General features: G+C 45.6%; 2 protein-coding genes across 2 annotated transcripts; both read left to right on the top strand.

The window, feature by feature from the left end:
* Positions 1 to 2,997: 2,997 nt before the first annotated feature.
* Positions 2,998 to 5,601, top strand: LOC130490025 (sulfotransferase 1C2-like). Its single transcript, XM_056863818.1, has 7 exons — positions 2,998 to 3,166; positions 3,295 to 3,423; positions 3,516 to 3,613; positions 3,970 to 4,096; positions 4,353 to 4,447; positions 4,977 to 5,157; positions 5,454 to 5,601. The coding sequence occupies exons 1-7, from the start codon at positions 3,001 to 3,003 to the stop codon at positions 5,564 to 5,566; spliced, it is 909 nt and encodes a 302-aa protein (XP_056719796.1). The 5' UTR covers positions 2,998 to 3,000; the 3' UTR covers positions 5,567 to 5,601.
* A 1,924-nt stretch (positions 5,602 to 7,525) lies between these two features.
* Positions 7,526 to 10,864, top strand: LOC130490023 (sulfotransferase 1C2-like). Its single transcript, XM_056863816.1, has 7 exons — positions 7,526 to 7,697; positions 7,826 to 7,954; positions 8,047 to 8,144; positions 8,966 to 9,092; positions 9,366 to 9,460; positions 9,841 to 10,021; positions 10,671 to 10,864. The coding sequence occupies exons 1-7, from the start codon at positions 7,526 to 7,528 to the stop codon at positions 10,781 to 10,783; spliced, it is 915 nt and encodes a 304-aa protein (XP_056719794.1). The 3' UTR covers positions 10,784 to 10,864.
* The last annotated feature ends 3,449 nt before the right edge of the window (positions 10,865 to 14,313 follow it).

The raw sequence follows: 14,313 nt of genomic DNA, 5'->3' as shown, positions 1-14,313 counted from the left end.
CCAAGGGCTGACATAGAGTCCAATTGCCAAAGCGGCCACTTTCTCCAGGGGAACTGATTTCTGTCGCCTGGAGATCAGTTGTAATAGCAGGAGATCTCCTGATAGTACCTGGAGGTTGGCAACCCGGGGGGGTCTTGGGAGCTCAGTCAAAGAACCCCTCCAGTTTCAGGTATGGTTTGGCCCTAAGGCCACACAAGACATCTGTGGCGGAAGTGGGAATGGGTGCCAATCTCTGCGGGCCATTCCAGCTCACAAATGTGTGTTTTCCAGAGCTAAGCAGGGACCTGCCTTTGTTAACGTAATATAAGAGGGAGCAATGTAGACTATCTCCCAGGTCACCCGAGTTCTTCTTTGTGAGGGTATATCTTGAAGACAGTCACGGCATCTGCTGAAGAAGCTGCAGTTCCCTGGCACAGGATACCCCTCTGACAGGTATATCTTGAAGACAGTCACGGCATCTGCGGAAGAAGCTGCAGTTCCCTGGCACAGGATACCCCTCTGACAGCCTGAGAGGGCAGTAAAATCAGTTAAGTGGGCATGCTTTTTATACTAGTGCCCTCAGGTGGCACCAGGTAGTGGAGGGAGGGCGGAAAACTCCCCCCTGTGGAAGAAGCTGCAGTCCTGGCACAGGATACCATTATAAGGGCTTCATCCATTATGAAATTTGTCTGGTGATCTAAAGGGAAGGCCCTGGCAAAATGCCTGGCCCTGTTGTGCAAGATACCTCATCCCCGTGTCCGCCCCTCTCTGCTCCTAATCAGATACATTCAACCTGTTTCATAGGCCCTGTGCAAACCAGAAAAGGATCCAGGAAGCCAGAGCAAGAAAAACTAGAGTAAGGAACATCTGACTGCCTGAGAGGGGAGTAAAATCAGTAAGTGGGCACTGTGGTTTCAAACTCTGGGTAGGGAAATTCCTGGAGTTTTCTTTTTTGGGGGGTGTAACGGGCAAAGTTATAAATTCTACATAGAAGCTTATAGAAATACATGGAACAGATGGATTTGTAGAATTTTCCTCTTTAAAGTTAATGAAACACCATTAGAGGCTTGCTTTTATTTGTAACTAGGTAAGCCTAGACATGCCTGACTATGTAACTCCTTTTGGAATACAAGCCAAGAGACTCTTTTAGAGGACTCTTTTGGAATTCAGACTCTTCTGCAATCCTACACTTTTTGGAACACCAAGTTTCTGGGATCCAACCAAGTTTCTGGAATCCAAGATGTTACGAGCTATGATAGCATAGAGCTGGAAATCCACTGCACAGAGCAGTGACTGATTTAAAACATTATCAAACCGTATTGTATATGTTATATTGTGTTTTAAGTTTAAAAATGAATAATTACAGTAGAATATATTCATGTTAGTATACTCTTTGAAAGATGTAAAATGCTGGTATATTTATTCATTATAAAGGTATAATAAGACACAAACTGTTAAGCATATGTAGTTATGACCAGTAAGAGGAAGTCCTTATACGGTATCCTGGATTTACTGGATTCTTACAGCAGTTGTGCGCAAACTCAGAGAATATCTCACAGATCCGATCAGAGATGAGAAATCAGGAAAACCACATCTCAAAAACATATAAAAGAAGGGCTCTTATAGCCTAGAGTGAGAGTGTTTCTAACAGGTTAGTATCCTCTGGCCTAAATGGATCTCTCCATCCCTTGCATGGGATGTAAGCCCTCAGACCTTGATCCTTGCGTGAATTGAGGCTCTTAGAGCTTTACAGTCCTCATGGACTGATGGAGCTTAGACCCTTCCGAGTCTTTGTGTAGACATGGAGGTTCTAAGAGCTCCCTATAGATCTCTCCATCCCTTGTATGGAGGCACTGAGATCTCCTTACTGGTAATTCTTTCATGGATTAAGGAGCTTTCACTAAGATCTATCTGGCCCTTACATGGACACTTCAGTCCTTATAGACATGGAAGTTCTTAGACTTCCCTTAGACTCTTGCACAGAACTCTTTAGTCTTTGCATAGATTAAAGATTCATGGAGCTTTCTAGCTCTTGCCTGAACTAAAGGTTCACACACAGATCTCTCTAATATTGGCAAAAACAGAAAGACTCCTAGACTCAGTCCTCTCATAGGCTGAGAACACTCAAGAGATTTCTCTATAGTTTCATGGATCTGGTCCTGGCATGGACTGAAAATATGCACTATAGGTTCATGACTTCAATTCTTACATGAACTCATAGAATAATCAGAGATTTCTCTAGCTTTTGCATACACCAAAGATACTTAAAGACTCTATAACAAATAGAGGACCTTAAAGGTCTATTCATCCTTAACATGGATTGGGAACTTTCAGATCTCTCTAGTCCTGCTGTATTGGGGAGGTTCACAAATGATTTGATTGGGTAAAGTATGCCTACTTATTCTTATGATATTCTAGATATTTTGAATTAAGATACTTTTAACTAAATCAGATCTTATTTACTGAAATAACAATTTTTGCAAGATTTCTGTAACTGTTATATTTTCTGAATGAAATATTATTACTGTTTTAAGGGTTGAAACACTCATATAGAGGTATAGAGATTGTTTAAGATTGCTTGCATACATGAACATGTTTAAGACTCATCTGAACTTTTGTAACATTTTAAGACTTTGTAACCATCTACATGCATATATACTTCATTGTGTTAATACTGTACATACATTTACACATTTATTTTATTGTGGCAATTCAGTAAAAAGCTTTCTCCAGTAAGAAAGCAGTTGAGTCCTGCTTATTAGGTGTCTAACTGAATGACATAGTGCTTCTCAGGAAGGGGTTGATTCTAAGAGCATAGGCACTGAAACGCATTGACCCGCGACAGTGGGGTGGGGTCTGGGGAGGGCAGGGTTTAGGTTGGAGAGGGAGCTCAACAGGGTATATTGCTATTAGGGTTGCCAGCTGTGGGTTGGGAAATACCTGGAGATTTTGGTGGTAGAACTTGAGGAGGGCAGAATACTCTCATTATTCATATTATCTCTTTTGTAGGCCCTTCAGGCGATGGATCTCAAATCGGAGCAGGAGGTTTTGTCCTTTATCAAGCGTTCAGAACTAGTGGAGGTTGAGGGAGTCCCTTTCGCCAAGGAAACAGAAGAGAACTGGAGTCTCTTGCAGGCCTTTGCAGCCCGGCCAGACGATCTTCTGATCTGCACTTATCCCAAAGCAGGTAGCGGAGCTAGACATGAAACCTGAGGGCCTGGCAAAGCAAAAGGTGGTGGGCTACAGAGCTGAAGAAACCGAAGGCCAGGGGTTGAATTACAGGGTCTTCATGTCTCTTCCCCTCACCTCCAACAGGGACCACCTGGATCCAGGAAATTGTGGACATGCTCCGACATGGAGGGGACCCACAGAAGTGCGCTCGGGCCCCAACACACAAGCGAATGCCCTTCATAGATTTGTTCCTTCCCAAACCCTTGACTTCAGGTGAGTAGGGGGTGCAGTTTCAGGGAACGGGTGTCAGGTTGTGGGTAACGGTTTCTCAGCGTGAGGCTGTGTCTTGCCTGCTGGTGTTTCAGGCCTGGAAGATGCAGAGGAGACGCCTTCTCCGCGCACAATCAAAACTCACCTCTCGGTTCAGCTCTTGCCTCCTTCCTTCTGGGAACAGAATTGCAAGGTCAGGACAACTGGGATGAAGGTGCTGGTGCGGGACTGAATCGGATTAATCTCTGGGACCTCTTCTGATTATCAGGGCTCAAGGGTATAACAGCTGCAGTCTTAACAAAAGCTACGAATGCCTCTGAGCATATGTAGAGTACAGGGCTTAATTTGGCCCTGGTCTCAGCCTTGGAGTTATGCTCTAATAAATGCGAAATACTCTGTCTGGGACTGCCTTTGCAGACTTCGAGAGTAATATAATCCCGGAACAGATTTCCAAACTGAATGATTAACTCCTTTGTTCATAGTGAGAACATGGAGGAAGGTGGGGGGACAGGTGCTAAGTCTCTCTTGTTTCTCACTGCATTTCCGCAGGTCATTTATGTGGCTAGGAACGCCAAGGACAATGCAGTGTCCTATTTCCACTTCCACCGCATGAACCAGGGAATGCCGGAGCCAGGAAACTGGGACCAATTTCTAGAAGATTTCCTTGTTGGGAAGGGTGAGTGGAGAGGCTGGAGCTGGAAAACAGGAGGGCCAGTCTCCCCCACCCCGAGTGCCACCTCTAGATATAGTAGGGGTATATGGTTTTCTGGGAGGGAAGCTGGGGTTGCCATAACTGGGTTGCTACTGGATGGTTCTTAATTGCAGATAGGTTTTACCCAGGAACCCAAAAAGCTATGGACTTCGACTGGTAGTGAATGAAGTAGGCAAATGGGAATCCAACAAGTCTCTCACTCTTCACCTTGTGTCTGCAGTTATGTGGGGCTCTTGGTTTGACCATGTCCGTGGTTGGTGGGAAGCCAAGGACCGGCACCCAATTCTGTACCTCCATTATGAAGATATGAAGGAGGTGAGAAACTCCCTCTCCCTGTCTCACACACACACACACCTCTGTAGGCAGTCGTTTTACTTACCGACAAGCTCTGCTGTTAGAAATACCTCACTGCAGTGACCTTCTCGCAGCAGTTCCTCCATTGAGCAAGAAACAATTGCTTGAGAACCAGTGCGGTGTAGTGGTTGAGAGCCAGCGTGGTGTAGTGGTTAAGAGCGGTGGTTTGGAGCGGTGGACTCTGATCTGGAGAGCCGGGTTTGATTCGCCACTCCTCCACATGGGTGGCAGAGGCTAATCTGGCGAACTGGATTTGTTTCCCCACTCCTCCACATGAAGCTGGGTGACCTTGGGCTAGTCACAGTCTCTCAGCCCCACCTACCTCACAAGGTGTCTGTTGTGGGGAGGGGAAGGGAAGGGGATTGTAAGCCAGTTTGATTTTTCCTTAAGTGGTAGAGAATGTCAGCATATAAAAAACCAACTCCTCTCTTTCTCTTCTCTCTCTCTTAATGGCAGCCTAACCTTCCCCATCGGTCTTGTCTCCTCCTAGGACCCAGCCCGGGAAATCCAGAAAGTAGCCCAATTCCTTGGTATAGAAGTCACAGAACCAGTTCTGAAACGGATTGTGCAGCACACGGCGTTTGAGAGCATGAAAACCAACCCGATGGCAAATTACAGCACCATCCCCTCTTTAATTCTGGACCAAACAGTGTCGCCTTTCTTGAGAAAAGGTGGGTGCCGCAGGCCGTCTTCTGGTCTCAGTTCCGCGAGGGCAGAAATGTCCTTTCTGGGAATCGCTGGACTTTTGGTTCACTGCTTCACATGAACGGAGGGTTAGTCCCAGAATGCCCCATAATCCTTTGAAATGCTTGGGCATTTGCGGGGCAGAAGTGGCAGGAAGTGGCAGAGAAATGGATTTAGAATGAAGTCCACTGAATGTCAAAAGTTTCAGACCCACTAAGAGATGAGGAAAAGAGGAAAGCAAATTGTTCATTTCTTTTTGGATTGGTTTTTCCCTCACCTGCAGGCACCGTAGGAGACTGGAAGGAACATTTCACAGTGGCTCAAAGCGAACGGCTAGATGAAGTCTGTGCCCGGGAACTGGGGGGCAGCGGCCTGACCTTCCGCATGGAGCTGTAAGCCCACCTTTGTGTTCCTTGGCGAAACTTACACCAAAATGTGGCTGGACTGTTCCTGTTGCTCGTGCTAAATAAAATAAGCCCCAAGCGATGACCAATCAAGCTAAATTTTGTGTACAGATATTTTTTCAAATGTCATTTCTCATAGTTGTGAGTTTTTCTTGTCGTTTGTAAATGGATTTCAATGACTGACAAAATCTAGCTGTATCATTGTTAAACCTATGCAATCCTATCCTATCCTATGCATTGTTATGTAACTATCATTGTTAAATCCTATGCAAATATTGCATTACTATCACTTTTGGAATTTGGTGAATTAAGAGTGCAGGATATAAATGTTTTAAATAAATAACTCACAATGAGACAGAATCCCAATCAATATTGTCAGAGCCTTTTTTAAAATTCCAAACCTCTATCTAGGTAAGTGACTTTCAATTTTTCCAGACCCGGGACATATTGAGAATGGGATTCACCGCCTGCAAGCATGTGACAGCAAGTCACATGACATCAGAGTAATGTTGCCTGCTCTGGGTTGGGAAAAACCTGGAGGTTTTGGGGGCGGAGCCTGAGGAGGGTGGGGTTTGGAGAGAGGAGGGACTTCAATGCTATAGAGTCCAATTGCCAAAGCGGCCATTGTCTCCAGGAGCTGTTGGCTGGAGATCAGTTGTAATAGCAGGAGATCTCCTGCCACTACCTGGAGGTTGTGCAACACAAAAACGTTAGCTTGCTACAGAGTGTGTTGAGAAAATTAAGCAGCAATAATACAAAGCCAATAGAAGAAATTGCGTGTAATTAACAATCAACAGACAGGTGTGAAATCACCTATAATCACATGTGCAGACATATAAAACACAACAATACAATTATTGTGATTCTTATTATTCTAAATACACAAGTTACTAATATTATACAAAGAGAAAGTTTTTTTGCTCAAGTTGGACCTTTAATTCATAAGTGCTTGATCTTAAGGTCATTCAGTTATGTAGAGTAGAGTTCATATCTTAAATAGTTCATCTCATGTGCTGCATCCTGAGTAAGTACTGAGGACCTGAAAGCCCAACCAGGTCAATCAGCTCATGAAGCAAAGCAATCGAGCAAAGCTCTGGATGCAAGCAGCCAGTCGAACGAACCGGCCAAAAGCCCTTCGGACAAGCACAGCAGCGGGTGACACCAACCGGCAACACTACAGGGATCCGGATAAACCCGTTTTGACCTTGTCTTCTTCAGGGATCAACATTGGCAGCTATCTAGCCTGCTCCTGTGATGTTGGGAACATGATGGAGCCTGAGGAGGGACGGGGTTTGGGGAGGGGAGGGACTTCAATGCCACAGAGTCCAATTGCCAAAACAGCTATTTTCTCCAGGCGAACTGCTATTGCCTGGAGATCAGTTGTAATAGCAGGAGATCTCCAGCTAGTACCTGGAGGTTGGAAACCCTAAGCACAGATAGGAAGCCTTAACACACACACACACTCAATCCTCCCTGGCCACTATCTCAATCTGAATCCGGATCCTGGGTCCCTGCTGTTTAAAAAGGGGAGGGTCTTGGAAGCAAAGTCAAGGAACCCTTCCAGCTTCAGGTATGGTTTGGCCACACAAGGGGTCTGTGGCAGAGGTGGGAATGGATGCAAGTCTCGGTGGGCCATTCCAGCTCACAAATGTTTGTTTTCCAGAGCTAAGCAGGGACCAGCCTTTGTTAAAATACTACGAGGGAGCAAAGTGCAGACTATCTCCCAGGCCACCGAATTCTTTTCTGCGGGTGTATAGCTTGAAGAAAGTGACGGCATTTGTGGAAGAAACTGCAGTTCCCTGGCACAGGATACCCCTCTGACGGCCTGAGAGGGCAATAAAATCAGTAAGTGGGCATGCTTTTTATACTAGTACCCTCAGGTGGCATTGGCACCAGGCTGTGGAGGGAGGGCAGAATACTCTAATTATTCATAGTCTCTCTTTTGTAGGTGATGGATCTCAAATCGGGGCAGAAAGCTTTGGACTCTGATCTTATCAAGCGTACAAAACTAGTGGAGGTTGAGGGAGTCCCTTTGGCCAGCAATATAGCAGAGAACTGGAGTCTCTTGCAAGGCTTTGCAGCTCGGCCAGACGATCTTCTGATCTGCACTTATCCCAAAGCAGGTAGAAGAACCAGATGTGAAACCCAAGGTCTTGGCAAAGCAAAAGGTGGTGGGCTATGGAGCTGAAGAGACTGAAGGCCACGGGTTGAATGACAGGGTCTTCATGTCTCTTCCCTTAACCTCCGCCAGGGACCACCTGGATCCAGGAAATTGTGGACATGCTCCAACATGGAGGGAACCCGCAGAGGTGCGCTCGGGCCCCAACACACAAGCGTATGCCCTTCATAGATATGATCCTTCCAAAATCCATGATTTCAGGTGAATAGGCGGTGCTGTTTCAGGGAACGGGTGTCAGGTTGTGGGTTAAGGTTTCTCTGCATGAGGCTGTGTCTTGCCTGCTGGTGTTTCAGGCCTGGAAATCGCAGAGGAGATGCCTTCTCCGCGCACAATCAAAACTCACCTCTCGGTTCAGCTCTTGCCCCCTTCCTTCTGGGAACAGAATTGCAAGGTCAGGACAACTGGGATGAGGGTGCTGGCGGTGGGGCGGGATAGAATAGGATTAATCTCTGGGACCTCTTCTGATTTTCTGAGCTCAAGGGTAGAACACCTGCAGTCCTAACAAAAGCTGAGCATATGTAGATTATAGGGCTTAATTTGGCCTCAACCTTGGAGTTATGCTTTGGCAAATGTGATATAATCTGCCTGGGACTGCCTCTGCAGACTAGTAATCATAATCCTGGCCAGGACTTCCAAACAGACAGACTAACACCTTTGTTCTTAGACACATGAACACATGATGCTGCCTTATACTGAATCAAACCCTCGGTCCATCAAAGTCAGTATTGTCTACTCAGACCAGCAGCGGCTCTCCAGGGTCTCAGGTGGAGGTCTTTCACATCACCTACTTGCCTAGTCCCTTGAACTGGAGATGCCGGGGATTGAACCTGGGGCCTTCTGCATGCCAAGAAGAGGCTCTACCACTGAGCCACGCCCCCTCCTCACAATTAATCATTTGTGAGAACAATGAGGGAAGTGAATCTTGCAGTCCAGGAGGGAAAGGAGAGGTAGGGTTGCCAACCTCCAGGTACTAGCTGGAGATCTCCTGCTATTACAACTGATCCCCAGCCGATAGAGATCAGTTCACATGGAGAAAATGCTTTGGCAATTGGACTTTATGGCGTTGAAGTCCCTCCCCCCCAAACCCCACCCTCTACAGGCTTCGCCCCAAAAACCTCCCACAGGTGGCGAAGTGGGACCTGGCAACCCTAAGGTGAGGGGGCAGGTGGTAGGACTTCTGTGCTCCCTCTTATTTCGTTTGTATTTCCACAGATCATTTATGTGGCAAGGAATGCCAAGGACAATGCAGTGTCCTTTTATCACTTCCACCGCATGAACCAGATGCTGCCAGAGCCGGGAAACTGGGACCAGTTTCTAGAAGATTTCCTTGTTGGGAAGCGTGAGTGAAGAAACTGGAGCTGGAAAACAGGAAGTGTTTGGTCGGGGGGGAGAGTTGCCCCAGGCGCAGCATCTATCTATAATATTAGTATAAGGTTTACCTTACAGGAACTGGTTGGTGTTGGTTAGCAGAATGTGAAAGGAAAATGAAATCAATCTGCAGAACTGTTCATTATTTTCTTTGCAACCCTGCAAAAAGTTAGAGATTTCAACTGGTTATGAATGAAGTGGGTAAATGCGAATTCTACAGCTGTCCACCTTTTTGTGTCTGCAGTTATCCGTGGGTCTTGGTTTGACCACGTCCTTGGTTGGTGGGAAGCCAAGGACCGGCACCCAATTCTGTACCTCTTTTATGAAGATATAAAGGAGGTGAGAAACTCCTTCTCTCTGTCACACACACACACCTCTTTGAGTAGGTTGCCAGCTCCAGGTTGGGAAATACCTGAAGATTTTGGGGTGGAGCCTGAGGAGGGCGGGGTTAGGGGGAGGGACTTCAATGCCAAAGAGTCCAATTGCCAAAGCGGCCGTTTTCTCTAGGTGGACTGATCTCTATCAGCTGGAGATCAGTTGTAATAGCAGGAGATGTCCACCTAGTACCTGGAAGTTGGCAACTCTAACTTTAAGGTAGTTATTTTACCTTCTGATGAGCTCTGCTGCTAAAAAAGACCTAAGGAATTACTTTCCTGCATTGAGTTCTAACAGCCGTTTAATGGCAGCCTAACTTTCCCCTCATCGGTCTTGTCTCCTAGGACCCAGCCCGGGAAATCCAGAAAGTAGCCCAATTCCTCGGTATAGAGCTCACAGAAGCAGTTCTGAAACGGATTGTGCAGCACACGGCGTTTGAGAGCATGAAAACTAACCCGATGGCTAATTACAGCAGCTTACCTTCTTCCATTCTGGACCAAGCTGTGTCACCTTTCATGAGAAAAGGTGGGTGTTGCAGGCTGGCTTCTGGTCTCAGAAGAATGTCCTGTGTAGGAATCACTGGATTTTGGTTCAGAAATGTCAAGTGGCTTCATTTTTGTTCGTGTTTCCGAAGCAACAAAAGTAAGCTGTAAGCTTTAGAAACGTAAATAGTAATTTTGGACTCCGAACATTGTCAAGGGAGGTGGGGCTGGGGCTTCATCCCTCAACGAAGCAGTAGTGAGAGTCAGGTGTGTGGGAATGCCCTGATGACACCTGATCTATAAGGTGGCTTTGGCACATAATTCTGAGTGGCTATGGGCAAACAAAGTAGAAGGTCCCTCTTTGCCACTGGCGGGAGGTTTTTGGGGTGGAGCCTATGGAGGGCAGGGTTTGGGGAGGGGAGGGACTTCAATGCCATAGAGTCCAATTGCCAAAGCAGCCATTTTCTCAAGGTGAACTGATCTCTGTCAGCTGGAGATCTGTTATAATAGCAGGAGCTCTCCAGCCACCACCTGAAGGCCACCCCTATTCCACTTTGCAGGGCAGAAGTGCAAGGAAGGGGCAGAGAGATGGATTCAGAATGAAGTTCACTGAATGTCAAAAGTTTCAGACCAGAAAAGGAGGAAACCGGATTATTCGTTTTTATTTCGATTCGTTTTTCCCTCTCCTGCAGGCACCGTAGGAGACTGGAAGGAACATTTCACAGTGGCTCAAAGCGAACGGCTGGATGAAGTCTGTGCCCGGGAACTGGGGGGCAGCGGCCTGACCTTCCGCACGGAGCTGTAAGCCCACCTTTGTGTTCCTTGGAGAAACTTACACCAAAATGTGTCTGGACTGTTCCTGTTGCCTGTGCTAAATAAAATAAGCCACAAGCAAAGGCCAATCAAGAAAAATTTTTGTGGGCAGTGTTTTTTGAAAAGTGATTTCTCATGGTTGTGGGTTTTTCTTTTCGATTGTAAATGAATTTCGATGACTGATAAAATCAAGATCTGAGATTAACTATCATTGTTCAATCTTATGCAAATGTTGCATTACTATCACTTTTGGAATTAAGTGAATTATGAGCGCTGAATATAAATATTTTAAATAAATAATTCACAATGGACAGAACTACAACCAATACTTTCAGAGACTTTTTTTTAATACCGAAAATCTGTCTAGGGAAGTGTTCAAAGGAAGAGCCAGCGTGGTGTAGTGGTCAAGAACGGTGGTTTGGAGCGGCGGAGTCTGATCTGGAGAACCGGGTTGGATTCCCCACTCCTCCACATGAGTGGCGGAGGCTAATCTGGTGAATTGGATTTGTTTCCCCACTCCTACACACAAAACCAACTGGGTGACCTTGGACAAGTTACCGCTCTGTTAGAGCTCTCTCAGCCTCACCTACCTCACAGGATGTCTGCTATGGGGAGGGGAAGGGAAGGTGATTGTAAGCCCGTTTGAGTCTCCCTGAAGTGGTAGAGAAAGTTGGCATATAAAAACCAACTCTTCTTCTTCAACATTTCCAGACACATGACTCACTGAGCATGGGATCCATACCTGCAAGCATGTGACATGGGATCCATGCATGTTTATGACACATTATTCCATACGTGTTTTCTTCCACCAAAGAGGGAAAAAAGCTAAATAAATGTGGGTAGGGCCACAAGACAAAATTTAGCAGTGTCTATGGGTAGTGTCTGAAGAGGGGGGGGGGTCTGCTAGATTCCCTGTTCTGGCGCAAGAACTTTTTAACAACCCCAGAGTAGCAAATAGAAATTCTAAAAGTGAACCAAAAAAATGAACTCACTGCTTTCAGGTTTGAGAAAGTAACTGGGGCTTTGTGCCTTAAACTTAATTGACAGCTCCTATTTTACACATCCTCCCTCCTTGCAAGCTGGAGGGTGTAGAGTGTAGATTATGTTCCTCAAGATGGCCACTAGTGAGTGGACTTTCCAGCATTTCATGGTGAAAATAGGGTCATGCTTGTAACACCCCACCTGCAGATCAAGCGACACTTTGTGAGTTCCACAACTTCCACTACTGAGCATTGCTGAAAGGGTTTTACTCCATGGCAATAAGCTGCACTCTTGTACCCTGCATAGGGTTGCCAACCTCCAGGTACTAGCTGGAGACCTCCTGCTATTACAACTGATCTCCAGCCGATAGAGATCAGTTCGCCTGGAGAAAATGGCTGCTTTGGCAATTGGACTCTATGGCATTGAAGTCCCTCCCCTCCCAAAACCCTGCCCTCCTCAGGCTCCGCCCCAAAAATGTGGTGAAGAGGGACCTGGCAACCCTAACCCTGCAATAGGCCCATTCTACACAGATTTAAATGGCAGGATATTGTTAGTTCTTTTGGATAAAGTTATGCTAGAAAAATATAATTTGTCCTTCTATATGTTATGGATAGTCCAATAACAGCAGATCCTGTGTGTGAAATGGCAGGCTGTAAATTACACAATGCCTTAGTGTTCATGCACCCGCATAGACAGATTTGGATCAAGTCTATGACGTGAGTGGAAGGGGAGGGTTTAGTTTTCCTTCCCAGTTCTGTTTGCCCAATCTGAAACAACCGTGGTGAATCACCATTTGTCTGCTGAGGAAACATTACAGGTATCCATAGCAAGACCTGATCAGAACCTTTATTCGCCCTAGTAAGACCAATTCATTTTGGAAAAATAGCACAGATAGGGAAGCTTAACACGCACATGCCAGTCCTCCCTTGCCACTATGGGCGAAAATGCAAGGTTGCTTTAGCCTCCTTTATTCCCTGTTTCAGCCAGGATTCAGCCAGGATCGAATGCATGCATTTCACCAAACGTGCGTTCGATCCTGGCTGAATTCTGGCTGAAACAAGGAATAAAGGAGGCTAAAGCGACCATACGTTTTCACCCTATCTCAGTCTGAATCGGGATCCTGGGTCCTTGCTTTTTAAAAATGGGGGGGATGACTTGGGAGCTAAATCAAGGAACCCCTCAAAGTTCAGGAATACTTTGGTCCTAAGGCCACACTGAGGCTATTGTATTTTGGTCACATTATGAGAAGGCAAGAGTCACTAGAAAAGACAGTCATGCTAGGAAAAGTTGAGGGCAGCAGGAAAAAAGGAAGACCCAACAAGAGATGGATTGACTCAATAGAGGAAGCCACAGCCCTCAGTTTGTAAGATCTGAGGAAGGCTGTCAAAGATACAACATTTTGGAGGACTTTCATTCATAGGGTCGCCATGAGTCGGAAGTGACTTGACGGCACTTAACAAACACACAAGGCTACACTAGAGGTCTGTGGCAGAAGTGGGAATGGAACCCAATATTTGTGGGCCATTTCATCTCCTAAATGTGTGTTTTCCAGACCTGCCTTCGTTAACATAGTATAAGAGGAGTTAAATTGCATACCATCTCCCAGGTCACCCGAATTCTTCTTTGCAAGTGGATATCTTGGAGAAAGTGACACCACCTGTGGCAGAAGCTGCAGTTCCCTGGCTAGGGTTGCCATCTCCAGGCTGGGAAATACCTGGAAAATTTTGGGGCAGAGAACTGAGCAGGGCAGGGTTTGGGGAGGGAAGGGGCTTTGTGCCTTAAACTTAATTGACAGCTCCTATTTTACACATCCTCCCTCCTTGCAAGCTGCTGGAGGTTGTAGATTCCAATGGCCAAAGCAGCCATTTTCTCCAGGTGAACTGATCTCTATCAGCTGTAGATCAGTTGCAACAGCAGATCTCCCGCTAGTACCTGGAGGTTTGGAAATCAGCACAGGAACGAATATAGTAACAAAGTGCAAAAAGTGTATAGGAAAGCTACACAATTATACAATGAACTATACTATACAACCTAATACTAATGCTATATCTATCCTAAACTAAAGTGCAATCAAATTTACGACAATGACATTGAAGTCTATACAATACAAAGTTAAAGTACAGTATCCATAGAGGTAAGGAAGTTAATAGTATCCATGCTGGTAAGTATCCAGATTGGTAAAGTAGGATGTTGTCTCTTCTGCTGTGATACCTCTTGGAAGGATCCTTGTGAATGAAAAATAAGAACAAATAGTTACATCAGCATTGTACTTTACCAATATGGATACTTACCAGTGTGGATACTATTAACTTCCTTACCTGTATGGATACTTTAACTTTGTATTGTATAGACTTCAATGTCATTGTAGTAAATTTGATTGCACTTTAGTTTAGGATAGATATAGCATTAGTATTAGGTTGTATAGTATAGTTCATTGTATAATTGTGTAGCTTTCCTATACACTTTTTGCACTTTGTTACTATATTCGTTCCTGTGCTGATTTCCAAATCTCTGTGATATATGCACAGTGGTGTCTATTTT

The sequence above is a fragment of the Euleptes europaea genome, chromosome 18 (genome assembly GCF_029931775.1).
Source record: "Euleptes europaea isolate rEulEur1 chromosome 18, rEulEur1.hap1, whole genome shotgun sequence".
Lineage (NCBI taxonomy): Eukaryota > Metazoa > Chordata > Lepidosauria > Squamata > Sphaerodactylidae > Euleptes > Euleptes europaea.
The sequence above is the reverse complement of the archived record's forward strand: the minus strand, read 5'-3'. Positions and strand labels throughout refer to the sequence as shown.

Excerpts from the sequence above, each read along its gene's own strand:
- LOC130490023 (XM_056863816.1), top strand. The coding sequence starts at position 7,526 with ATGGATCTCAAATCGGGGCAGAAAGCTTTGGACTCTGATCTTATCAAG. Across the intron at positions 7,955-8,046 it reads TCCAAAATCCATGATTTCAG|GCCTGGAAATCGCAGAGGAG; the intron begins GTGAATAGGCGG and ends CTGGTGTTTCAG. Across the intron at positions 8,145-8,965 it reads TCTGGGAACAGAATTGCAAG|ATCATTTATGTGGCAAGGAA; the intron begins GTCAGGACAACT and ends GTATTTCCACAG.
- LOC130490025 (XM_056863818.1), top strand. The coding sequence starts at position 3,001 with ATGGATCTCAAATCGGAGCAGGAGGTTTTGTCCTTTATCAAGCGTTCA. Across the intron at positions 3,424-3,515 it reads TCCCAAACCCTTGACTTCAG|GCCTGGAAGATGCAGAGGAG; the intron begins GTGAGTAGGGGG and ends CTGGTGTTTCAG. Across the intron at positions 4,448-4,976 it reads ATTATGAAGATATGAAGGAG|GACCCAGCCCGGGAAATCCA; the intron begins GTGAGAAACTCC and ends GTCTCCTCCTAG.